At 40.3% G+C, this 26,604-nt stretch overlaps 1 protein-coding gene across 5 annotated transcripts in view; it reads left to right on the top strand.

Moving 5' to 3' along the window:
* AIG1 (androgen induced 1) overlaps positions 1-26,604 on the top strand; it is a 233,977-nt gene that overhangs the window by 58,640 nt on the left and 148,733 nt on the right. For all 5 annotated transcript variants that reach the window (XM_022558096.3, XM_022558110.3, XM_030760282.2 and 2 more), the window contains one exon: positions 6,799-6,954. In XM_022558096.3, coding sequence (XP_022413804.2) covers positions 6,799-6,954 — 156 coding nt within the window. The remainder of the gene's footprint in view (positions 1-6,798; positions 6,955-26,604) is intronic.

A 26,604-nucleotide genomic window follows, 5' to 3' on the forward strand; every position in this document is an offset into this window, starting at 1 on the left:
AGCTCTTGTATTCTTTCAACATGGTGTTTAACTCCTTTAAGTCAAATTCACTCTTCACTGAACACACAAATTGCCATGGATTGCTTTTAGGCAAGAACTGCATTGAAATTTTTATGAACTGACAATAAAATAACTGTTCATGCTATACAGTACCACATGATATATGACTGTGTGAGATACAGGAAGACCTCCAACTCACACCATTTTTCCAAATGTGTTATTCACCCTTCTGCATAGGAGAAATTACACAGATACAAGACATCCATGTATGTTACATGGGCATGCGTCACCTTTCTTTTCTTATCTTTTCTTTTCTTCCTTCCTCCCTCCCTCCCTCTCTCTCTCTCTCTCTCTCTTTCTTTCTTTCTATTCTACTATTCTTTCCTAGATTACATGTACATTTACTATACATAATATTGTACACTAATTACAAAAGAGTTTAGATAGATTTTTCATTTCTTCTGTATCATCTCCCCTTGCTCTGTCCTCATACAGAAGACTCCTTTAGGCCTTCCCTTATGACACCTATAAATCTCACTGCCTTTTTCCCATCTGTTCTCTCCACAGTTTTCCTTCATTCCATGATCCCCGTCACTCCAATTGCATTGCCACCCCTCAGAGTTCTGCCTTCTTATTTCCTCTGTCTGCAATGTCTAAAATTAACTTTAAAATAAGCAAAATCTTCAAAACAAACACTGTGGTACTCTTTGCATTAATCTTATGAAAGTACAATATAATCAAAACTCAGTTCATGATAGATACAAGTTACTGGAAATCTTACTCCCAAAGGTCAAGACAGCTGTACTGTCTTTAAAACTTCATACAAATAGTGATTCCATTTCTTACTTAAGGTGCTGCTTTTCTTATTTTGGTGCATGCTTGGTTCTTGCCTGACTTTGGCCAATTAGGCTGAAATATAAAAATTAACAACTGAAGTAATGATATAACTTGATATATAGACTGTAGCTTTGGTACAATTACATATAAATGAGGATATCGAAGATGACCTAGTGAAGTGAAATAAAACCCATTCTGGATAAGCTATATCATATATGTTTGGGAGTAAATGTTAGAAATTTAATGAATTTGCCCTCTAGTACAAACAGAATTGTAATAGTTTAGTGCGTTCCAGAGAAAAAAGGAAAATAATGTTAAATTAATTTAATAAAAACAACTCGTGTAAAAAAGATAAAGCTATGAATGGAATTTTGGTACATTTCCACACTTGTGGAAATGAACCTAAACCTAAAATGACTCAGTAAACAAGTTGTGATTTCTGACAGGGAGAATTGAGGGGGCGGAGAGAAGATGCAGAGCGAATTAAACAGTAGAGAACATTCTAGAGGAGCAAATGCTAGAATGACTCAAAAATATCCTGGGATTTTATTTTTTTTCATTCTGATAGATTTCTATTTATATTTCTTGGAGAGATATGGTACATTTGACCACTTCATTTCTACACATGATGATACAAAATAATAAGAGCAACCAGCCTGCTAAGAACTCAAAGCCAGATGGTTGTATATGTGTCATGCTGGGTTGATGGTTTGGAAATGCCAGCTCTGCAGAATGGCTGGAGCCGAATAATGCTTCAAGGTAATCCTACATAAGATTCACTTGTGCATCTCCATGTGGCTTTCACATTCTTAACTTAATGAATTTTAAGTTACAATGGACAACATGATATATATAGGCAATAGAGTAAAATGTCTCTAATGTGATTTGTTAGCTGTCAGCTCAATTCAAATTTTAACAAAGTGGCAGAAATCTAAAATGGTTTAACAGTTCTGGCTAACTGCTTCTTAAACTAGCAAATAACCAAAAGTCAATCCTTGCTTCTCTGCAGGGAATGATGGCCTGTTCCATAATTTTTAGGTATTACATTTTGAGGATAAGGCAGTGTGCGTTATAAAAACAAAACAAAAACAAACAAACAAAAAGCAACCCTAACAAAACCCAACAATTCTCTCTCTGTCTCCTGATGTTTGGAAACCAGGTGAAAATTGTTTTTGGTACCTCCTTTCTTTGATTTCCACATACTCACTTTGGGGAAGTCTTCCACAGCAGTTCAGGCATGGCGGCCATACTGTGGTCGTGAGCAGGGGAGAGCCAGTGGAGAGACCTACAGACAGTGACAGGGTAACCACCAGGTAATAGTGAGGGGACTGCTGTGTTAGATGACACCAGTGGATAAAAAGAGTAAGAAAAGGAATCAGCTGTAGAGAAGTATAAGATTTCATAATACCATTAATCTTCTAAATTTGGCAAATGTTGTTTAGACTATTACATTTATATTTGCAGAACTTCTTTTGTTTTTCTCTTCTAGAATATGAGATTGTTTCTCCCCTTTCACTTGCATTTTAAATCTTCATAAAAGTGTCTGTTTCCCAAGAACCAGTGAATCATTTATTTATTTAAAAACACTTATTGAGTAATTTAAACCCTTCTTAAATAAGTTTTTGCTTCCTCTGTTTTGAGGCTCAGCTATGGTATTACACATTTAAGATCATTATGCCTTCTTAGTGAATTGATCCCTTTATCATTATGAAATGTTCTTCTTTATTTCTGGTAATATTCTTTATCTTGAAACCTACTTTTTGTTATTAGTATAGCTATTCCATCTTTCTTATGATTAGCATTCGTGTTCATTTACCTTTTAACAAATCTGTACCTTAACACTTGAAGTGCTGTTTGCTTTTTAAATGCAATCTGTCAATCTCTGCCTTTTAATTGGAGAGTTTAAACCATTTGTATTTAATGTAATTATAGGTATTGTTGGATTAAAGTCTGATATCTTATTTTTTTTCTCTGTGTCATCTATTCTTTGTTCCTTTTTCCCAATTTCTGACTTCTTTTGGACTACTTTGATATTGTTAGCATTCCATTTTATTTCCAGTATTGGTTTATTAGCTGTGATAGAAAGAATTTCTAAATTGACCCCCAAAGATATCCCACTATAATCCTGCGAACCTGTCAATGAAAGAGCTATAACTCCTCTGATTACACTATGATATATGCACAGTTGACCTTAAGAAAGAGGCATTATCCATGTGGGCCTGATCTTATCACATGAACCCTTAAAATCAGAAAGCTTTTTCAGGCCAGAAGAGGAAAGCAGAAGAGTCAGAGAGATCTGAAGCCTAAAGAGTATTTGATATTCTGTTGTTGGATTTGAATATGGAGGGGGCCATCATACAAAGATTGGAGAGCAGATACAAGGAGCTGAGAGTGACTCTGGCTAAGAACTAACAAGGGAACATGAACCTCAGTTTTATAGTCTAAAAGAACTGGATTCTACCAACAATCAGAATGAGCTTGGAAGTAGAACCTTTCCTTGAACCTTGAAATAAGAGCCCTACTTGGCCAACACTATGAGTTTGGTATTGTGGAACCCTGAGCATAGAAGCCAGACTAATCCACCTGGACTTCTGACCTAAAGAACTGTAACCTAATAAATTGGTGTTTTAAGCTGCCAAGTCTGTGGTAATTTGTTTTGCCACACAGACAACCAGTACATTAGCTAAAGATCTCCATTTTATTGTTTCAGTGGTTACTCTAGGGTTTACTATATGCATCTTTAACTTATCACTGTCTTCTACCGAATAATATTATACCACCTTATATGTAACTAAGAATTCAACAGCAGTATGCCTTCCATTCCTTTTTGTCTTTTGTACTATTATAGTCATAATCTTATTTCTAACTATGTTAAAGACCTCACAATATATTGTTATATTTTTGCTTTAAATAGTCAATATCTTTTAAAAACGAAAACAAATTAGAAGATAAATCTTTTATAGTTATCCACATATTTACTATTTTAGCAACTGTCACTGCTTAGTGTAGATTTGAAGTTATATTTGGTATCATAGTCTCAATTCCTTTTACATTCTTATAGTGAAAGGCTATTGGCAATGAATTCTCTCAGCTTCTATTTGTCTGAAAATGTCTTTCACCTTTGACAGTTTTTCCCCCTTAAGCACTTTAAAGATATCATTTTACTGTTTTCTGGCTTGTGTTGTTTTATACAAGAAGTCTGAGATAATTTTTATCTTTACTTTTCCGTACATGATGTCTTTTTCTGTAGTGACTTTCAAGATTTCCTCTTTTTCACAGATTTTCAGCATTTGATTGCACTTCTGTATACCCAATAATCAACTTAAGAAATAAAATACTGATATTGTTGAGGCCCTTGTGTCCTTTCCTCAATCTTATCCTCCTTGTAGAGGTACCTAAATTTACTGTTATTAATTCCATGTGTTTCTTCATATTTTACTTCATATACATGCATCTTTAAATTTATCTTTGCATTTTTTGAAATTTATTTTAATGGTGTCAATACACAGCATTTTTTGTTTCCTTTTTTGTTTGTTTAGTGTTTTGTTGTGAGAATGAAAAATTGATGTGTGCTTAGAATTCCATTGTGTGACTATAGCATGATTTATTTATCTAGTCAACTATTAAGAGATATTTAGATTGTGCCATTTTTCTGAAGCAATGAATGTTAAATTTAACTTTCATGTAAATGTGACTTCATAGTGAAGTCACTAAATAAAAGAGTATATGCATCTTTAAATTACTAGATATGGCCAATTGTTCTTCAAAATGGTTTTCCCAATTTGCACTCCCACCATAAGGATTCTGGTTATTCTCCATCCTTATAATACTTGGTACTCTCAGAATTAAATTGTGAGTAGTTACATGGATGAGAAATGCTATCTAAATTTGCATTTCCCTGGTTATCGATCAGGTAGGACACCTTTTAATATGTTCACTGCCAGATTGTCATAGAGATTATTATTCCCCAGCACGGACACTCCAGTTTCTCAACCCCCATTAGGGTTGACATAAAGATCTAACATCTAAAGTCGTAAGATGTGCTATGGAAAAATTTTCCCAAGTAGGAGATTATTCTCTGAGTCATTTAAATCATTTCTGGTCATCACAGCATGATTCTTGACAACACTTTAATTGTGCCATGCTCAAGGTGGCAGTCTTAACTTCTCCTCTGTTTTTTCTGGTTGTAGAAAAGCAAGAACCCTTAAGTCATTGAAGGCAAAAGATAGGCTAAATTATGAAGAAGAATAGAACATTACTCTGACTAAGAATGACTGATAATAGCAGGATCTGTTGAGTTCAGAAGAGCCTGGTGTATTAGACGTAAAAAATACTGCAGGATTTTTGTTTATTTGACTAAAACTGGTGGTGGAATCTCCATTACTGGGAATTTTCAAAGTGGCTAAGATAAGAGTTTAACCATCTGAGTATGTCAGTGCTTTGCTGAGGGTAACTTTGAGGGTCCTTCTTCCCTTTGTTCTGTGCCTCAGGAAGGAACAGAGCTTTCACAGACTTGTACCACTGCCAAGATGGTAATTCACTAAAAAAATTATTTTGTTATGTTTGCTAAACATAATGAGTAAAGTTGTATCTTTTACAAATAAATCATCAGTAAATTATTTCTTTTAAACGAAATCAGAAAAATTCCCCTGAATCTATTCTTGGTGCTAAATGGGTATGACTTTGAGCCTAGGGAATATATTTTCTGCCCTTTCCATAATCTGAATTATCATCTGCCAAGCTGTATTACAGTATGCTGCCTGCCTTCACTCGAGGCTAGGGATCATCAATACTTTTACCCCCACTTTAGGAATTTCACAAATAACCGGGCTCTAGCGTTTCAATGTTCTCTCTCTGTGATAGTCCAAGAAAACATAGCTGATGTCAGTAATTCAATTTGTAATTGATTGGGGAATGTACAAGTGGTTGTTGTACATTATTTGGGAAAATGGTGTGGGTATCTAAGTTTACATTACTTTGGACAGATTTTATTTCATAAAGATTGAAAACCTGAGAAGGAGGTCATTTAGTTCAAGTTTGACAACAGAAAATTGCCCCATTTCAGTTCTGATTATTGCATTCAGTTGATTTCTCTATGACTCAAGGACTAGAAGCTTTCTACCACTTCCTTTGGTAGAAAAAATTTTGACTCTAAGAGATTAAATCATAGGAAGGTTCCTTCACATTCACACTAAATTGTCTCGTTTATTATTGATCTTTTTTTAAACTCATTTATTTTATTTATTTATTTTTGGCTGTGTTGGGTCTTCATTGCTGCATGCGGGCTTTCTCTAGTTGCAGCAAGCCAGGGCTACTGTTCGTTGTGGTACACGGCCTTCTCATTGCGGTGGCTTCTCTTGTGTGAAGCACGGGCTCTAGGTGCATGGGCTTCAGTAGTTGTGGCACGTGAGCTCAGTAGTTGTGGCTCGCGGGCGCTAGAGCGCAGGCTCAGTAGTTGTGGTGCACGGGCTTTGTTGCTCCGCAGCATGTGAGATCTTCCTGGACCAGGGCTCGAACCTGTGTCCCCTGCATTGGCAGGCCGAGTCTTAACCACTGCGCCACCAGGGAAGCCCTATTGATCTTTTTTAAGTCTTTTTCTTTGAACTTTTTAGATGTTTGTTAAATCACACTAGTCAATATTACTAAACCACAGATGTGATGTTTTAAAATAAGGGACATGTCATTTGAGAACTGATACCGCTTTCTGTCCATGCATGTTTTGTATTTGTCCTTAGGTGTGCAAAAATGGAAGCAGTGTTTTTAAGATGAATTTTCTCACCTATGGTAGCAAGTTGTAAATGTCTGACTCTTTTTTTGGTTTGCAGGGCTAATAGCTCTTAAAATGTGCATCTGATCCTCTTCTACCCTGTGTCATGTTGCAAAGGTGTAGCTTGTTTGCTGTCCTACAGCTTGGGTTTCTTTCGATCTTATTGACTAATACCAGTCGTTGTCTCCCTCCAGGTTATTCAAGCTGTCTTTTTTGGCATCTGTGTGCTGACTGATCTTTCCAGTCTCCTGACTAGAGGAAGTGGGAGCCAAGAACAAGAGAGGCAGCTCAAGAAGCTCATCTCTCTCCGGGACTGGATGCTCGCTGTATTGGCCTTTCCTGTTGGGATTGTGAGTATGATGTACAAAAGCATTTAACCACGAAAGAAACTTGTGTCTTACATCAGACTTCTAAGAGGGAGAAAAGGGCTCATTATAGGCTTCCATATTGGGGCTGCTATAACAAAGCACCACTGACTGAATAGCTTAAGCAGCAGAAATTTCTTCTCTCACGGTTCTGGAGGCTGGAAGTCTGAGATCCAGGTGTCTGCAGGCTTGACTGCTTCTGAGGCCTCTCTCCTTGGCTTGTAAAGGGCCTCCTTCTCCTTGTGTCTTCACATGCTTTTCCCTCAGTGTGTATCTCTCTCCCAATCTCCCCTTCTTAAAAGGACCCGAGTCATACTGACCAGAGCTCCTCAATGAACTCATTCAATCTCAATTGCCTCATTAAAGACCCTGCCTCCAAATACGGTCACATTCCGAGACACTAGGAGTTAGGACTTTGACGTGTGAATTTTAGGGGGACACAGTTCAACCCATGGCCGTTTCTTAAGCAGCCCAAACTTGAAATGTATGTTCCGTGGGTCTGTGACCATTCTGGTAGTTTTGAACTTGGGAGAGGAAGTCAGTATTAGCTCATACTTCACTTACCCAGCGGTGCCATTAGCTAATATCACTTAAGTAAATGCTGCTTAACGTTTGGGTCTGTTCTGGCTTTGTTGATTTTCATTGTTTTCAGTTAGATTCCCTCCTTAGCTTAACTTCCTTTACAGATCTGTTAATCATCCGTCGTCTGTACATAAACCATGTTTCTTTAAAGGGCTGGGGCCCCATGAGATTCTATAGATTTTAACCTGTGTATAGCCAGGAGAAGAATGAGAGAATGCTTGTAAATTGTGAGAACAATTAAGAGTGTGTTATCTAATTCAAATTCAGAACTTTCATTGGCCACCTTATTTCTGGGAAAAATAGAAACCCATGTACCAAGTCCAAGGTCCTCTGTAGGCAGAGTCAGAAAGTTGTTTTTTAAATCCTTCCAGGACTTCCCTGGTAGCTCAGTGATTAAGAATCTGCCTGCCAATGCAGGGGACACGGGTTCAATCCCAGGTCTGGTAAGATCCCACATACCGCAGGGCAACTAAGCCCGTGCACCACAACTACTGAGCCTGCACTCTGGATCCTGAGAGCCACAACTCCTGAGCCCACGTACCGCAACTGCTGAAGCCCATACACTCTAGGGCCCGTGTGCTGCAACTACTGAGCCCACATGCTGCAACTACTGAAGCCTGCGTGCCTAGAGCCCATGCTCTACAACAAGAGAAGCCACCAAAATGAGAAGCCCGTGCACTGCAACTAGAGAAAGCCCGCACACAACAAATACCCAACTCAGCCAAAAAAAAAAACTTTAAAAAAAAAAATAAATAAATCCTTCCAATGACTCTTATTTATACCTGGCAGAAACCTCTACGTGCTTGTCCTAAGACCAGTCAGTGGACACCCAGACTATCACTGAATTGCTTTTTCTATGTACTGAGTTGTGTTTTCTCAGATGAAGTAACCCTCAGCTCTTGACAACAGCAGAAGGAGAGTAGTATAATCTGGTCACACTTCTCTGTTCATTCCTCATCCTTACCCTCTGAAAACCTAGATAGATGCTCAGATTGAAGCCATCTACCAAATCTCTCAAATTCTGTTGCTTAACATAAAAGAGTTAAATGCTTTACGTAATATATTTGATATTTCCTTCTCTGGACTTGCCTTATAAAATGCAAACACCTTCTATCAGAATACTCACCTGAGAGAAAATTTCCATTGGTATAAACTGTAAAGACTAAACTTTCTGCATGAAAGAATTATCTAGAAAATCCAAGTCTGTATATTTTCTGTTACTTTTTACTGGCTTACTCCCTTGGAATTTTTTTTCTTCTTCTACTTCTTTTTTTTTTTTTAGTTGCAGCATGCAGGATCTTTTAGTTGTGGCATGCAAACTCTTAGTTGCAGCCTGTGGAATCTAGTTCCCTGACCAGGGATTGAACCTGGGCCCCCTGCATTGGGAGCGTGGAGTCATAGCCACTGGAGCACCAGGGAAGTCCCCTTACTCCCTTGGAATTTCCATAGGCATGTCACTGACTCTGGAAGTCTTCCTTGGCTAGAAGGAATATAATAATAACACAATACAAAGGTAAATAGGAATACAATATTAACCATTTCTCTTAGCTCTGCCTCCCCTTCTGTGATGTGGTGTCAAACTGTGTCTCTGTGAGCTTCAGTTGTATGTCTTGCCACTCTCACCAAAGGCTCATTGCATATGCCCTTTAGACATTTATGACATTACTTTAGCCAAAAACTTTTTGCTCCTGTTTGAGACTTGAGATACGTGTCAGCTTTCAGCATCCTTCCTGAATTCAGCCCGTGTATGTATGCTTCATGGTTTGTAAAAGAATGGGAACCTCTTTTGTTTGCTTGTTTGTTTGATTACATCTGATATTTTCCTTTGTGCCTCACAATTTTTGTTGCTTTCTGTGTGTTTTGGAAGAGGGAAGAGAAGTAATAATGCCTTTAATTTCACCCCCCTTTTTAAGCCAGAAATCATAATATTATATTTTCATCACATAATGTACCTTTCCTAGCTGATGAGCTTCACAGAAGAATTTAAAGAACAAATAATGAATCAGAGATGTGCGGTTTCAATGATTTCTTTAACTCTTATTTTTCTCTTGCCCACTGGTATTTTATAGTCAATATTTATGTTTTTCATAATTTTCCCTCTTATTATGAGTCATTTTCCCTTTTACAGTCACTGGCCTTTTATTTTTCCTGACCTTTTTGGAGCCTCCTCCCCACTCCTTCCTCTCTTTTTCTCTTTCTGCCTCTCTCTTTAATATTAGGAAGAATCCTGGCCCATAATTTCCTTACATTTTCCGTTGTTCCTCACTCTGTCATTTGATGTTTTGTATCTGTTTACCTGATTTCTCACTCTAATGCACAGAAATTCATTCTGAGGCAAAAAGCTGTTAATGCCTTCTTCCTAGACCCCATTAATTTTATTGTGAAGTCATATTTACAGAGGATATGAATTTGGTTCTTTATAATCATTTTTATCCAAAATATTTTTTGCATTAAAACATGCAATTTAATGATTTTTGCCATCTTTCCCCATGGTTATTTCCCAGCTTTCCTTTCCAACGAGCCCTAATGCGGTATGCGGGCCTCTCACTGCCGTGGCCTCTCCCGTTGTGGAGCACAGGCTCCGCGGCACGTGGAATCTTCCCGGACCAGGGCACGAACCCACGTCCCCTGCATCAGCAGGTGGACTCTCAACCACTGCGCTACCAGGGAAGCCCGAGCCGTAATCGTTGCTATGACTTCTGTAAATCCTCCATCTCCCCCAGCTGCTCAGTAGGGTCTGGAATTCCATGGTAGTTTTACCACTTAAGATTTTCTTCCTTGTTAACGTATGTACCCTTCCTGAAGCAATGCCATTAGGAATCACCTGAAGTGGTGTCGTCTTTACTCTTCCTGTGGCTTCCGGCCTGGGAGGGAGGTGCCTGGCCCAAAGAGTTCATTATATCAGAAGGACAGGAATAGCAGTAATGCCCAGGACCTGTAGGATCTGTAGTGTAAGAATGCCTATGTGTGCAAATGATTGGTTATAACATTTGTAATTAAACAGCTTGTACCATGTTGGTTGACACAGTCAAGATCCTAAAGGGCAAACTATGCCCAGAGAGCCTGGGGCATGGCTCAAGCATCCTAAGGAGGAAGGTACAGAGGCTCCATTTAGAAGCCTGTGGTCGGTCCCCAGAGACCTCCAGGCTCTGACTGCCTGGTGACTGCCAACCTCACAGAGGACTTCCTCTGCCATCTTCTCCTGGTTTCCTCAGCTCCACGTCTTCTGTTTGTCAACCACAAGTTTGCGGGGGGCAAAGCAATGTTATTTTTGCTTCCTGGTACAGGGCAAAAAGGCAATGGGCATAAAAAGAGGGCAGAATGGCAGCTGAATGTATCACGTCTGCTCAGAGTTTCCCAAAGAGACCTTTTAGGCCCGAGCTTTTCTGGCACTCCCATTGTCTCTCTCTCTCTCACCTCAGCTGTAACTATGGCAGCAAGAAAGACCTGGTAGGTTATCTAGGATTTGTATTTTCTCCACTAATGCTTCCTCCAGTAACGAGCCGACAGTAATTGCTTTATGTGGGCATGAAGCACTAAATATGATTTTGTGACCCATGGACCTGATGTGTGTCTACTTCATGTACTCTCTCTCCTCTCTCTCTCTCTCTCTCAAGGATATATTAAAATAATGAAGCATTCCAATCCAAGATAATTGGGCTAAGGCTTTGTTTCAGCGTAACCTTGAAGAAATCAGGCAGGTCTGCTTGAGTGAACATAGCATGTAGCATCCTGATTTGTGTAGATTCCCGTAAATGCAAAGCTGGCCTTGATTAGTAATGCTAATGGCCGGAAACCACCACCACTCCCAAAGCCTTGCAGCTCATTTTTGCAGGGATAACCCCTGGGAGGCTCTTCTTACCATGTGCAGTTCATTTCTGAACGCTGTCCCCCCCTTTAAAGAAGCATTACAAATAATTCTATGACATTATGTGGTCTGGAAGCACTGAAGTTTATTAGGAGCAATCAAACCAAGAATGTCTTTTGTCTCCTGTGAGTTCGTTGACTTTTGTGCTGGCAGATACTCTTCTAGTTAGGAGACTAAAGCTGAGGCTTTCAACCAAAAAGAGAAAAGGAGAAAGAGTAGCACACAATGAGTATGATGAGTATGAAATTGCCTCTTTCAAAACTCCTAACTGTGTCTCCAACTGCTATCCCAAGCAGCCCATTGAACGACGAAGAGCAATTATATATTTTCCATGAATTCGAGTCTGTGCATCCCGTTCCTCCACAGCTGCTCAGCTTGCGTGACGCACATAATCAGATCTCACCACCTCTCCAGTACACCTTTGTGCCTGGGCTCACTTGGGTTTCTCTAGAGCAGATGCTGGGTTGCTGCTTCTCTAACCTCGATGGATGGGTGAAGATGAGGATGTACCTGTCTCAGTAAAGAAGCAGTGGGTCTGAGAAGGTCCTGGAGATTTGGATCTGTTCTAACCTAGGATGGGATCCAGGGTGTCCTGAGCAAACTAGCATGTGCCGCGATGAACTTTTCTGGAATTTGAGCTTTTCATCTGAGTTGAGTCTCAAAGCTGTTTGTTAACTCTTTCTGGTGTTATAATCACGTTAGGAAACGTGGAAAATGGAGTTTGAAATTTCAAATGCACACTCAAAGCAAACGTATCTAGCAATTATTTTCAGAAGGAGATTCCTCAAAGTCTTCATTTATTGATATACTAGCTAACTCTAAGCCATCCTTCAGAAAAATTTTGTGATGCATATAAATTTAGATTGTCATACCTCTACGATTTAAGAAAACATTATTTTCATTTCCGATTTTTAGGGGTAAGAGATTGGCTTAAATGGAAAGCAAACTTAGTAATGAATATTAGTTACTAATATTAATGTCTGTTAATGTAACACACAAAGGAAGGGAATTTGATTCTATTTGAGATTGTAAACAAAAGCAAATGCTTTTCTTTCTGTTTTGATATTAAGGGGAAACTTGGGGTTTAATACACTTAATATCTCCTGATCCTCTCTTTATTAAATTTTCACACAGGTACCTAAAATCAAACTCTTTTCTATTTTCTTTAAGCCTTCACTGAGGTTATAAGTTTCTTCAAATGCCCTTTTTCTTTCTCTTCACCTTTGAAGTTAAAAATATAAATATCGGCAAGGTCATATTTATGGTTCAACCCAGTTCATTTGGGGTTGAGTCAGTCATGGGCTTTTGCCCTGTGCTGAAATGAGTGTGAGCTGAGTTGCCTAAGGGGAGGTTCGGAGATGAGGATTCATTCATTCCTTAGCAAAAGGAGCCTTTACCTCCCATCCCATTCTTCAGTCTTCTGAAAAATGTTCCGAAGACTGTCATAACCTAACCTAGGTGAGTTGTCTTAAACTCACCTTTTTGAATGCCTTTTCAAAAGACCAAGGGCATAATATGACTAGACAGATGTACCCGATAGAGAACCAGGTTGCTTCTTGACCATCTTATATATTCTTCTCTCCTAAATGAAAACCAAAGATTTTCTGCCTTGGTGAACTATTTAATTCGTACACATTCACACCAACTCAGAGTCGTCAGCTTGCAAGACAAATATCTTCAACACAAAAAATAACCACACTTTGACAGAAATTTTACTGTAGGTGCCTACTTTTAATAACTCTACAATGAAAACCACACATTTATATCCAGAACATTCAAAGGACAGAAGTTCTAGTCAAGCCAGTAGTTATTTGCAGGTACCTGGAGCTTGCTAGGTGTAGCAGGTACTGAGTGCCAGGAGCCATATAGTTGTCACTAAGAACTGATCTTGCCTCTCAGGGTCTCACAGTTTAGAGAAGGTGACTTTATAAGCCATATCAACAAGTAAATTAAAAGGTAACATGATGAGCATAACAACACATGCAGGTACAGAAGTAGCCCATAAGAGGAAAGGATTGGTTTTACGGAGTGGGAGGTCCTGGAAGACTTCCCAGAAATGATGATATCGGAGCTCTGTTTTGAAGAATAACTAAAACACATATTGGATGTGTAAGTTAGTGATACTCTCAGCTGCAAGTAACAGAACACCCCCAGATATTCACCTGGCTCACTCTTTCACTTCATTCAGGTCTCTACTCAAATTATTCCACCTCAGGAAATCTTCCATGAATAACCTTTATAAATCAGCCTCCCTCCATCATTCTGTATGCCCTTAACTTACTTTATATTCTCCTTCATTGTTACTGCTACCTGGCACATTATATGTTTATTCTTTTATTTCTACTGTATGTCTTCTCTGACTTGACACCTGCCCTATGAGGTTAGGGAGATTCTGTGTCTAATTTACTGCTATAACCCAAGCATCAGAAGCAACGTGTAAATAATTCAGTATTTTTGGAGTGAATATCCAATCAACCGTGGCTTAAGCAATAAAGATAAACAAGAAGCCTATAAGCAGGTAGCTTCCGGGCTGTATTGCTCAGTATTGTCATTTGAGGCTTATGCATTTTCTGTTTTCCACTTTTCTGTCTCCAGAGTCTTGGCTTTTTGTCTTTGAACATGCTACCTACAATCTCAAAAGGGTTGACAAACCACCAAACATCATATGCTTTGCACCCATGTTCAAGGCATGGAGAGGAAGACACTCTTTTAAGGGAGCTCTCCCTAAGGGTTTGTCTCTTCATCGTACCAATGAACCTTTCCCAGAAGCTCCATCAGCCAATTTCCCCATGCATCTCATTTGACTGTCACATGGCTAGAACTGGCTGCATGGAATGCTGGGAAAGCAAGTAGGCGACGAAGGGAATGAGGTCACCATGAGGACTTAAATTAATTATGATTTATCCTCATGAGTTAGGCACACTGCTGCCCAAATAAAATCACTAGTTTCAAGAATATTAAATAAGTAACAAATTTTGAGAATAATAATTAAATGTAAATAAAAACTAATAGAATTTTAGGTTATTTATTGTTTATGTTGATATAAGGAATAGATATTGTAAAACTGATGAAACTAATCATAGACATTTTCTATCTTAGCCAAGAAAGGCAAATTTTTTCCATTCATTTTCTGCCAGTACCATTTTTTTGTGCATTCTCAGCAGTATTATCATGAACAACTGTCTAAATCTGACATTTGAAGAAGTTCTTCTCAAAGAAAATCACATATGTTACACAACTGACTAAATGGCTTATGTTCATTTTCTGAAACTCCATATGAAATTTGTCAGAGGTAGCCCTGCTTTAGTCCAGCAACCGGGTTCAGTGAGTAAAAATCTGCCTTTAATAATAGTCCCCTAGAAATCGTAGAGAATTATCATGTTCTGTATACCATCTCACAGAGTTCCCACTCTCTCTAGGCAAAAAGACCACAAATATATCTCAGAAAATGAACATATCTTCTTCCCATATTTATATACATAAGTAAGATATGTATTTGAAATATGTAATGGAGAAAAAAGTAGACTTGTTAGTTAATTCTACTATTAACAATTAACATAAATAATGTTAATTCAATAACATTAATAATGTATATGATTCTTGTTCTCAAAAATATGACTCCTCCAAGACTTCTCTGATGGCGCAGTGGTTAAGAATCCACCTGCCAATGCAGGGGACATGGGTTCGAGCCCTGGTCCGGGAAGATCCCACATGCCACAGAGAACTAAGCCCGTGAGCCACAACTACTGCAGCCCGCGCGCCTAGAGCCCGTGCTCCGCAGCAAGAGAAGCCACCAAAATGAGAAGCTCGCACACCACAACGAAGAGTAGCCCCCGCTCACCGCATCTAGAGAAAGCCCGCGTGCAGCAAGGAAGACCCAACACAGCAATAAATAAATAAATAAATTTAAAAAAAAAAAAAAAATGACACGCCCCCCCCCCCCCGAAACCAGGACCTTTTGTATGCCCTTGTTTGGGGGACCAAGAACAAGATGCAGTATTAGTTGTTGATTTTAAAAAAAAAGAAAGAAAAGGAAAGAAAAAAGGAACACTTTCATTTTTTGTCTTCCTTCTCTGCATGTTTCCTTCCCTCCCTATCTCTCTACTTCTGTTTCTGTCTCTCTTTCTTTCTCTCTTACCTTTGCCCCACCCCATCCTTCTACCACAAGCATCTCCTTCTTCATAGAAAAATAAACAACAATTTGCTGTATGGGTGTTCCTGAAATTACTACAGTCCCTGTGGGCGTTTTGAGGTAACTCTTACCTGTTTTATCTGGATCAAAATGTGCTGTGTTAAAGCAGCCGATATCAAAAGGAATATTTTCCCCCAAGGAAGGAGCTAGTGGAATTTCCACCTACACAGAATGTATTAACTTTTTGTTGTGCAATTACTATGCTAATGATTTGCTTATTTTACTACAAAGAGCCAGTCCTGGATAGGACTTTCATTCATCATGCCTTTTTGTAACTCTCCTAGGAACAGAAGTTGAGGCATGATTCTGGCTTTGGGAGACGTTTTCCCAGAGACACAGGCAGGAAGGCGGGAAGGAGAGAAGACGGGAAGATGAGAGATGGTGAGGGGAGAGAACGTGTGTAGCCACAGTTCACAGGTGGCCCTGTTCCCCTGCCCACTGTTCCTAGGTGCTTGTGAAGAAACTTTTCCAAGTTTCCCTCTTCAGAATGTCCCTTTATCCTGTAGGTTAGGTCTGTGCTTCATTTACACAAGGGAACAAACATACCAGCAGTTTGGGCAGTGGTGGCCAAAGTCTGGTGCAACATAAGGAAAATGAAGGGAGCTGTGTCTCAGAGGGAACCAGAGGAGCCCTTCTGTCCCGATCTGCTTTTATGCTTCAATGAGTTCCCTACCACTTTGTTCGTTATTCACCAAGGGGAAACTGGAGAGGGATGTGAAGTAGGAAAGAATCCTAAGCATAAATTAGTGGTATGCCAAGGTTGGAAGGCATGAATAGAGAGGAGTCTTCTCTGCCCATTTTTATCACCTCAGCCCACTTAATCCTAAGGAGGGCCCCTCCCCTTTCTTTGTCTTAACAATCAACTACAAAATTAGAATGGCTGCCTTCATACCAACACAAATAACAAAACAGAAAGAGCCTCAGCGCTCCCATGCCTAGAAAATAATACGTAGGAGCCCAGGGGTTTGCTGTCAAAATTAGCAGAGTCAACAAAGGAAAACAGCCCCTACATTCACTAATATGGTAACATTATTGTCTGACTATTCAGAAATTCTACCTGTACCCCCTTCCCTCCCAAATTACTTTAGAGTCCTAAAGAAGATACTACATACGCAGAGGCATTTGCTGTCACCTTTCTTTTTTGTTTCCAGCCTGGGGAAGAGCAGTTCCATTTACACCTTCTGAAACTTCTTGCCGTCTCCCTTCCCATAGTAGCAAAACCCACCAGCACCTCAAGAGCCTGAAAAGTCTATGAATGAGAGCTCGCTCCTACTACATGCTGCTGGGGGTCAGACACCACACTAAGGGCTGTGCTCTGTTTCTTTAATCCTCAGAGCCCCCAAAGGTAGGAATGTCCATCATTCCCTCTTCACAAAAGATGCTTCTGTCGTACTGCTAGGCGGACAGGGTTCCCATTTTACAGGTCCCTTGCCTGAGGTCCATGGCTAGGACGTGGTGCGACCTGAGCTTGAACCCAATTATTCTGATAATGGAGTGCTTGCTCTTTGCAAGTACTCTAAACTTTTTGACAAACCAAACCCAGCTTTGCTTTTTTTTTTTTTTTTCCAGCTTTGCTTTTCATCATTCAGCTGATAGACACTTTCAGCTATGTACGTGAACTCCGAGCTGACCACAATTTCTCATTTAGGACAATGCATCAAAAATGAGAAAGGGGCTTATGCAGAATCTGGCTCAAAAGTCACTGTTTATCTTTTTCCTTGAGGCTGTTTAGCCAAAGCCTGTTCATTTGTGCTTATTATTGTTTCTCTGTGATATATTATTTCATTGGCACCATAGAGCCAGTGGTTTCATACAGTTTTACAGGCCAGTTTACAAAGTACGAATTTTGGCAAGGAGAGAACATCTTCCTGCCTTGTCTTCTTGTTTCAACAATTGGATACAGATTTAAGCCACCATGGATTTTACCCAATGTACTGGTTTTTAATATGTGAAAATAAGGTATTATCAGTAGAATTAGCTACGTTTTTAAAAAATGGATACTAAATGTATCTAGTATCATCTGTAAATCATCTCTGGGTTTCTAAGAAGGCATAGTTCAGAGCTACACAGTTGCAAAAGAATATTTTTGGCAAGAGATGATCCAGTACATTCCACATGGGTACCCTAACAAATCAACTGTGCCTACCCAGTGAGATGCCTCACTGAGAATTCCTGAGAGCCGTTTTGTTCTGCTTTATCAAGAGAGAGGTTTCTGTCCAATTTGCTTTTCTTTTAAAATTTATAATTTATCCCCCCCTCCTGTTTTCGACAAGGATTTGAGGTGGTCTGAGGTACATCAGTTAATCAAAGTGGCCCAGCCTCCTGGGCCTCAGCATCATTCAGCAAATGCCGCCTGTAAATAATCTTGCCTATTCGATGTGTCTTCTGTATCACGCTGCGGGATACACACAGGAACTTTCTTGTGTACTTTATCTTGAAAAATGAGGCAAGCCAGGAAAATGGGGAGAAACCTTCGACAGACCTTCTGGCAAATTCATTTAACATTTATTGAACGCTATACACCAGGTACTCTGTTAAATGCTCTCACACGGTTTCACTCACTCTATTAGGGGATCTTATAAAAACAAGAGGCAGTAGGCAATAGGAAGCTCACTCATCCCTACAGACTGTGATGCCAACAAGAGGACTGGGGCACCGAGGAGGGGAAGCTGCTGCCATGCTGGCCATCAGAGCCTCTTCTTGCTTTGCTCAGTCCTATCTAGAGAGTAATGCCTGTCGTATTGGACCCAGTCAGAAATATCTGTTGCTCTGTGCTTGAAGAGTCTCAAGCAAAAATGGAGTAAGGGAGGAGAAAGAAAGCAAGCTCTGGGGGTGGTGGGGATCATCTGTACAAAGTAGATTTTCTTTGGGTCTCCTTGCTCTGTTAGCACAGCTTAAAAACAGATGTTTCTTCCCAATCTTGGCACCTTCCTGAGATGCTTATCCTCAAAGTAATTAGTTTAGCATATCCTCCTGGCTCTTAATTGACGAGAAGGGTTCTTGAACCAAAAAAAAAAAAAATCCATAATTGGTCAGCAGTTCTAGAGGGGGCCTAAACAGATGACAGAGAGTTCAGGTAGACCAAATGCCAAGGAAAAAACTCCTGAAGCGCTGTCAGGCAGACGGATTGCTGACGCTCAGGCTGCATGCACGCATCTTTGAGCCATTTGGGTTCCAAAGATGACGATTTGCTTTTTGACTCCTTCCACTTTATTTATACAGCATAGATCATCATAGAATGATATAAAGGCAAAAACAAAAATCCACACAAATTTCTACAATAAGCGTTTGTTACTTTTGTAATAGGAAAACCGAACATGTGTTCTCATTTGCAAATGTCTTATTTAGAGATGATCTAAATTTAAAGGGCAAATTTTTCGTAGAGAGAAAAAGAAGGAACACTGGTATGTTGTTGATATGATACTAAAAAACAAACACACCAACCTCTCCAAAAGGTCTTTTCCCATTGCAAACTATGGCTAGAACTGGCTACACTGTTTTCCTAGTTTGTTTATGCATATAATCTAAAAATTAACAAAACACAGAAAACCTTAGCCTCCTTCCTCTCTTATCTCCATAGCAATTCAAAGGCAGTGAGGTGGCCATTTGTGGGTGTCCCAGCTGCGACAGTACTCAAATGCCATTAAAGCCTGGGACCAAGGACCCAAACATTCAGTTTTGTGAGTCTTTTTTACAGGAATTCTTCTCTCAGTAAATGAACTCATGCTAAGTGATTATAGACTGAAGTATAGCTCAGAAAGATAATTAATTTATAATTACAAAAAAATGGTCAGGCCAACTGGAGTCTCTGTAAGCTCTTCCTAGAGGCAGAACAACTTTGAAGAAGATAAAGGATAGCCAGAAGAATCCTGGAGGAACTCAAAAGCAAGGCACGGGGCTGGGGAGTGGTAATTGGATGACATTAGTGGCGAGTAGTCAGATTACTATGGTCTGATCCATTATTTTGCATCCTAAGGATTGACTTGCTAGGTAGATTATAATGCTACCTTGGGTGGCCAGGGGACCCCCTGCTCTATACAAAACTGGAGACACGTTTGTGTTCTTTAATACCAATAAGCCTAACCACTGTGACAACCAGTTTTCTTCTGTTAACATATCCTTCTTGGGTGGCTCTAATCCATTTGTTCAGGCTTCATCTTCCACTGTTACAGTAGTATTCCTGTCAAGCCATTCTGATACTACACCCAAGGCACTGAATATAGGCAATCATTGACACATAGCCACCTAACATAGGATGCTTCTACAAAAGGATGCTCTAATTACTTACGTAATTAACTTTTATTTGATTAGATTACATTAGATTTTTCTTTATTCTCTGGTGGAACTTTAAATTCAAGTTGTGGTTAGCTGGATGTCTCTCTTATGTACTTATAGCTACCCTGTGAATATTCATTTTAATGTAATCATATTAAATAACTATAGTCCCCTTTTATTAAAAAGAGAGAGAAAGAGACAGCAAGAGTTGGATTATCCAGTGATTTTATGATGACAAAAGATCCAAATCATTTTTCGAAAAAGAAACTCCTGTCAATGCTAATTGACTGGCAGTGGTTTTCTAACATAATAAGACAGTCTTGTGTGAGGTTTCTGGATGTGTTTAATTATTCTATTTATGTCACTTGACAGAGAGTGAGAGAAGGCTTGATCAGTTTATTTGGGTGTGGAATTCAGTTTAAAATGGATCGATTTATACACTAATATGCATACAATAAATAACTAAGGAGAACCTACTGTATAGTTCAGGGAACTCTACTCAGTGCTCTGTGGTGACCTAAATGGGAAGGAAATCCAAAAAAGAGGGGATATATGTATACATATGGCTGATTCACTTCATTGTACAGTAGGAACTAACACAACATTGTAAAACAACTATATCCCAATAAAAAAATAAATAAAATGGGTCAATTTAAAACTTTGAACCCATAAAGGAGAGTCAGTTATTAGAATGCTAAAACGACACACCTTACGGAGTCATCTCACCTGTGTGAGGCGTAAGGTAACCAGATATTGTCAAAAGATCATGAGCCTGGAGACAGACCATTAGTGATCAATCTGTGTCTCACACTCTTTATGGGAAGATTTTTAACTTCTGATTTGATTTCACAATTATAAGGCCATATGTGTCTTGTCCCTGTTTCTGTAGTTTGGCGGAGGACCAAAAAGCGGAATAAACAGAGTTTCGTCCCTCAGGGCCTCCTCTTTTCCATGCCGTACCCTCTCACAATGCACACCACCTTACTAATCAGGTCCACCGTGTCTGGGATGCTCTCAGCACAGTGTAATAAGCCTTCAAACATCACTCTTCACAAAAGAAGACTGCCGCCATTAGAGGCCAACCCCAGGCAATTTGGGTTCCGTCAGTGGGAAAGAAAAGCAATCTTTAATAAAGGCCATTAGTTTCGTGTTTCAGTCAGTAGTGAAACAGGCCAGGCGGAGATGCCATGAAACGCTGGAAAGAGCCAGAGTCAGGGGAACCACGTGATTGGTGCGGTTTCAGCCTGTAGGCACAGGGATGACCCAGGGCATGACCCTGGGCAAATAGTCTGCAGACTCTAGGTCACAGGACCCCAGCCCCACAAGCTGGTATTGTGGGGAAAGGCTTGCATCTCAAAGATGACATGAAAATAAGAGAGGAGCCTGTTAACTAAACTTTGAGTAAGGGAGGGAGCATGTCTCCACGGTGCCAGACAAGCCCCTAGTATCAGTTAGGACCAGCAGATATTCTAAATCAGTACTGCTTCTCTATCCTGTGGATGTGAATTTGCCAGAGGGAAGACGTACCTCGTCAAATCATCCTTGTTGAGGTGCTTGAAATTCTATGAATACACTTTTTACTAATGAAGGCAAGAATGATGCTTCCGCCTTGTTCTATGTTTCATGCTACTGTCCTGTGGTTTTACGTGTATGTCATGTTAAGTCCATGATTTTTGGTGATTTTTCTCCATCTCTGACCATTTTCCTTTTCCTTTTTCTAGAATGATTAATCAAAAGTATTTACTCACCAAACATTCATTGAGTTCCTGCTCTATGGAAGCCTTTCTAGAGAACTGAGAAATGAAATAATCTTTGGCATTTGTGAGATAATAGAAATATATATATATGGGTCTCTGCCCACAGTTCCTGGCACAGAGCTCCTAAAACCCTTGTAGTTTCCTAAGTGATAAGAACACTACTAGCATCTCTTGTTCTAATATTTAGTCGTTGACCCCGTAACTGACACAGGACTCCTGAAACCTTTGTAAATTGCTAAGTCAAAAGAGCACCAGGAATGTCTTTTGTTCTAATGAGGTGACTCTGGGTGTGCTCCTAGATAGGGGCTGGTCACCAGAAAGACCAAGGCATGCTAGAAGCTTGGAATTTTCAGTCCCACCCTCTCTTCTCTTGAGCAGGGAGAAGGGCTGAAAATGGAGTAAATGATCAATTATGTGTACATGATGAAGCTTCCAAAACTGCCAGTAATATGGCGGTCGGGGGCTTCTGGGTTGGTGAAGACGTGGAGGGAGAGTGGTGAACCCAGACAGGGCACTGAAGCTCCACACCGCTTCCCACATACCTGCCCTACGCATCTCTTCCATCTGGACGTTTATATGTATCCTTTATCATGTCCTTTATAGTAAAGCAGTAAATGTAAGTGTTTCCCTGAGTTAATCGAACCCAAGATGGGGATCGTTGGACCCTCGTTCTACAGCCAGTCACGCCAGAAGCACAGGTGACAACCCGGGCTTGCGGCTGGCCTTTGAAGGGTGGATGGGGCCAGGCTCACGGGACTGAGCCCATAACCCGTGGGATCTGCTGCTATCTCCGGGCAGTAGTATCTGAATTGAGCTTAACTGTAGGACACTCAGCTGGTGTCAGAGAATTGGTTGGGGGGGAAAATAGCCTCCACACAATTGGGGACCCGACGTGTCAGAAGTGGAGTGTTCTTGGTGACGGTAAAGAGACGCACAGGAAAGAAAGACATAGTAGGGGAGAACTGGGCTTTTCTCCTACTCAGGAAGGAAAAACCTGAGTTTTTCCTTTATAGCACTTAATTATTCATTCATTCAATTATAATTCTTTCAAAAGTATGAACTACGTGCAAAAAGTGTTTAAGGAGGTTAATAGCAATGGCTCTGGGCTCCCACTGTCTGGCCTCGCATTCTGGCCAGCTTATTTACTTTTTGACTCTGGGAAAGTTAAGTTTTCTAAAGCTAAGTTTCTTCATCTATAAAAGTAGAAAAATAATAGTAGCTATCTCAAGGTAGTTGTGACTCTTAAATAAGATCTTACTCGTGAAGCCTCTGGCCCATATATAGTTGAAACTAAATAGATGTACACCATCCTTCATAAAGTACTAGGAAAGATTACATTCATATAATATTCTAGAAATGACGAAATGTAGGGATGGAGAGCAGATCCATGATTGCCAGGGGCTGAGATTGGGGGGAGGGTGTGATTCTAAAGGAATAACATCAGAGAGTGTCTTTATGGGGCTGGGACTCTTCTGAACGCTGATTGTGGTAGAGGTTACATAAACGGATACACGTGGTAAATTTTTATAGTACAATAACACCCTCTAAAAAAGAATGCATGTAAAAACTGGAAGAAGATCTGTAGTTTAGTTAATAGTATTATACCAATGCCAGTTATGTGAGATGTTATCATTGGGGAGAGCTGGGTGAAGGGTACACAGGAACTCTCTGTATTATTTTTCAAGTTCTTGTAAGTCTTAGATTATTTCAAAATGAAGAGTTAAGAAAATTATAAAGCACCAAGAGAGATGTGATGATACAACAGAGAGGGGACAGACTGATCCTTGCCTCCATGGAGCTTCCATTCCACTGGAAAGAGAAACTATTATTTACACCGTAAATTATCTAATCCTAATTATACTCAGTGTTAGAAAGGAAAAGCATAATGTGCTTTGAGAACCCATGCAGGGAAAGGGGGCCCGAGTCTGGGGCAACTCAGGGGAGGCTTCTTGGAGGTTATGCCATTTCTGAACCATCTGTATGGCAAGGATGAGCTAGGAGGGCTGGTAGAAGGCATTCCAGGCAAAGAGAGCAGCACATGAGGGGAAGGAGGTGGAAGGAGCCCTCCAGCATCTTAGAGGGGCCAGCAGGTTAAAAGGCTTGTAAGAGTCACAGCTAAATGGGCTGCTGTCACAAGAAGAAACCTGTGGTGGGTCAGGGAAGGAAATAATTACTCCGGATAAGAGACTGGGATGGGGGAGGGCAGGAAACAACTGCACAATGAGAGCAACACTGGTTGAGCTTGGATTTTGAAAAATAATTGTAATGAGTTTTAAGCTATGGTTATAAAAATCACAAAGGAATGGGTACTTGGAGGTGTGGTGAGTTTGGAAAACGACACATAGTGTGGTGATTGGGTTCCTGAAAGGAGCTGGCAAGGGACTGCAAAGAGAATTTGGGGCCATATCACAAAGGGAGTTTGGATTTTATTCTGCAAGCAAGGGAGAGCCATTGGAAGCTTTAAACTGGGAAGTTCTTAAATGTTTTTATAACAAACATTTTATAACTCTGAGGCCAAAAGTAGAAATAGAGTTAAGAGGACACTGAAGCCAGTGGGTCTAGACAAGAGGTGACCACAATAGTCCAGGACAGGGACAGGGACATGGTGGCCTGCAGCTGGGGTAAAGGCAGCTGGCGCTGGGAATGATAGAGGAGCCTTTGTGAAAGTCAACTCGACAGGCAGTGGTGACCTCGGATCCAAGAGCTTCACGTCTAGTCATTTATTCCCCTGAGGTTCTCATATAGGTGCAAAAACCATTAACATAACATGTCCATTGCAACGTTATTGGAAATTGTAATAATTGGAACGAATGTAAGTATTCATTAGTGACCACTTAAGTAAATGATGGTGTGTAACATACAGTGGGGTACTGTGAAGTGCTTCAGAAAAATGGGGTATCTTTTAAAAATATTTTTAAATTAAAAAATTGCAGAAGACTAGGTATAATGTGACCTAATTTTGTAAAATATTGTATGGAATGCATTTTACATGCGTGGAAAAAAATCTTGAAGGATATACGTGTCCTTTTGGCAATGACTCACTACTGCAGGGTGAGATTGCAACTAATTTTTGTACAATTCTTTACGGTGATTGATTTACAACAAATGTTTTCATATTTACACTTTTACATGAATGGCATGGTCTTGGATTGGGGTCCCTGTGAACAGCTCTGAGATGGAGAGTGCGTGCAGGAGGGGGCTCTTGGGAGATATACCTGTTAGGAAGTGAAGAAGACAGCATTGGGTAGAGGGAGAAGATGACCCGCACTGCAGTTGTAACGGGCATCCTGGGAGCTCTTAGAGCAGGGATGACCCTTCAGAGTTGCCTTAAGTTGAGGCAAAGGGGCTGGGTCTTTGCATCCTTGCATCTGTACGTCATTGGATTTAGACTGTCCCTGGGGTAGGGGCATGGCCTTGAGCAAAGCAGTTCCTTGCAGCTGAGGGCAATTCTAATGAGGGATGCAGCTGACAGTGGCCAGCAACTGATATCCCCAACATCTGCAGGATGGATGCATGGACCCTGAAGAGGGAATCTGGGATAAGTACTACAATATCCACTACAGTCAATTGATATAAGTATAAAATTTATTTTCTGACTTTGCAAAACTTGCTTAATCACCACACATAGCTTTTGTGAATACAAAGATGAAGGAGGAAAAAGGATGATCTCAGTGCAGAACAAAATTCAATGAAATGAAACCTTTTTGATTGTAACAATCTTAGCAGTTAGGAATAGAAAGCAATTGATTTAACCAGATGAAGGGTGCTTTCTCTAGCCTACCCTTTCTTTGAAGGTGGGCCAGGCCCCTCAGGTTCAGGACCCAGTCCCTAGATTTGCATGGGCCCAAGGCCACTGTCATCCATCTCAGTGGCCACAGAACACTCAGATTCTGGTGTTAGCATTTGCCTCCAGGGCAGTCCCAGTTTCTGTGTTTGCTACTGTTCTGGGTTTTTTTCCTTGTTCGTTTTTGTCTGTATGGGGCTTTTGGTTCCTAGTGATTTCCCTTCCTTTCTTGTCCGCTCAGCAATACGTTTGAAAGCATATTTGTCGTAATTTATTTAGCACCTAGTGTTTCACAGCAGGAAGGTTTCTCAGTGTACCTAGTCCACAGGACCGTGGAGAGCTAAACCCCCGTCTATACCAAAGGCAGTTTTTCCTTTTACTGCTTATAATGTGACTTTCAGTTTTATGTGGTTTTATTTTTTATACTTTATTTCTTGCCAAAATTCTACCCATTCACTTTTATCTCCTTCTCTCGCTCTAGCTTCTCTTCTTTAAGTCTCAATTTTTCATCTCTGACTGCTTTTCTTTAATGGAGAATTACTTGATCATCAGTTAATTAATCCATTTTCTGTTTTGTATCGTTCAGTTACCCCCCGCCCGTTTGGTCGTATTCAGCTTTATCTCGCTCTCTTTTTTGTGGTATCTCTTTTTTTGTGGTAATGTAATGAATACCTTCCATGCTATTTCTTTTTTAATGATTACTCATCCTTAAATTGGTTTGTTCTTTCTGAGCCAGCGATTTGTGAAAGGCTAGAACTAGAGACAGCCTAAGGAACTGAGTGAGGGCAGCTTGAATTTCTGTCTGTTTCCCACCACCGCCCTCCCCTGGAGAATGGTTTCTTTCTGGGTCTGACTCATTTCTCTGCCTTTGATTTATATTGATCACAGCCCTGTCGTATGGTGACAGAAACCTTGGTCTTCATCAGGTGAGCAGAAGCGGTCCATTCAGGCTGGTGACCACAGATCCTGTCTTGTTTACCTCACATGCCCACATCCTGCTTCTTGCGGAGATGCCGTGCTTGCCCACTGCCACACTGAACATCATCACCTCTGACACCTGAACGTTTCCCCAGGGCTCCCATACATCTCAGAGCTCTGGTTCCCAGCAAGGGTCACAGAGTATCCCTTACAGTGTGTCACCTGTAGCGATCTCTCCGTTCTGCTCGCTAGACCAGAG

This window comes from Delphinapterus leucas, chromosome 12 (assembly GCF_059928025.1).
Source record: "Delphinapterus leucas isolate spDelLeu-1000000601 "Yukka" chromosome 12, BTC_Dleu_Yukka2, whole genome shotgun sequence".
NCBI lineage: Eukaryota > Metazoa > Chordata > Mammalia > Artiodactyla > Monodontidae > Delphinapterus > Delphinapterus leucas.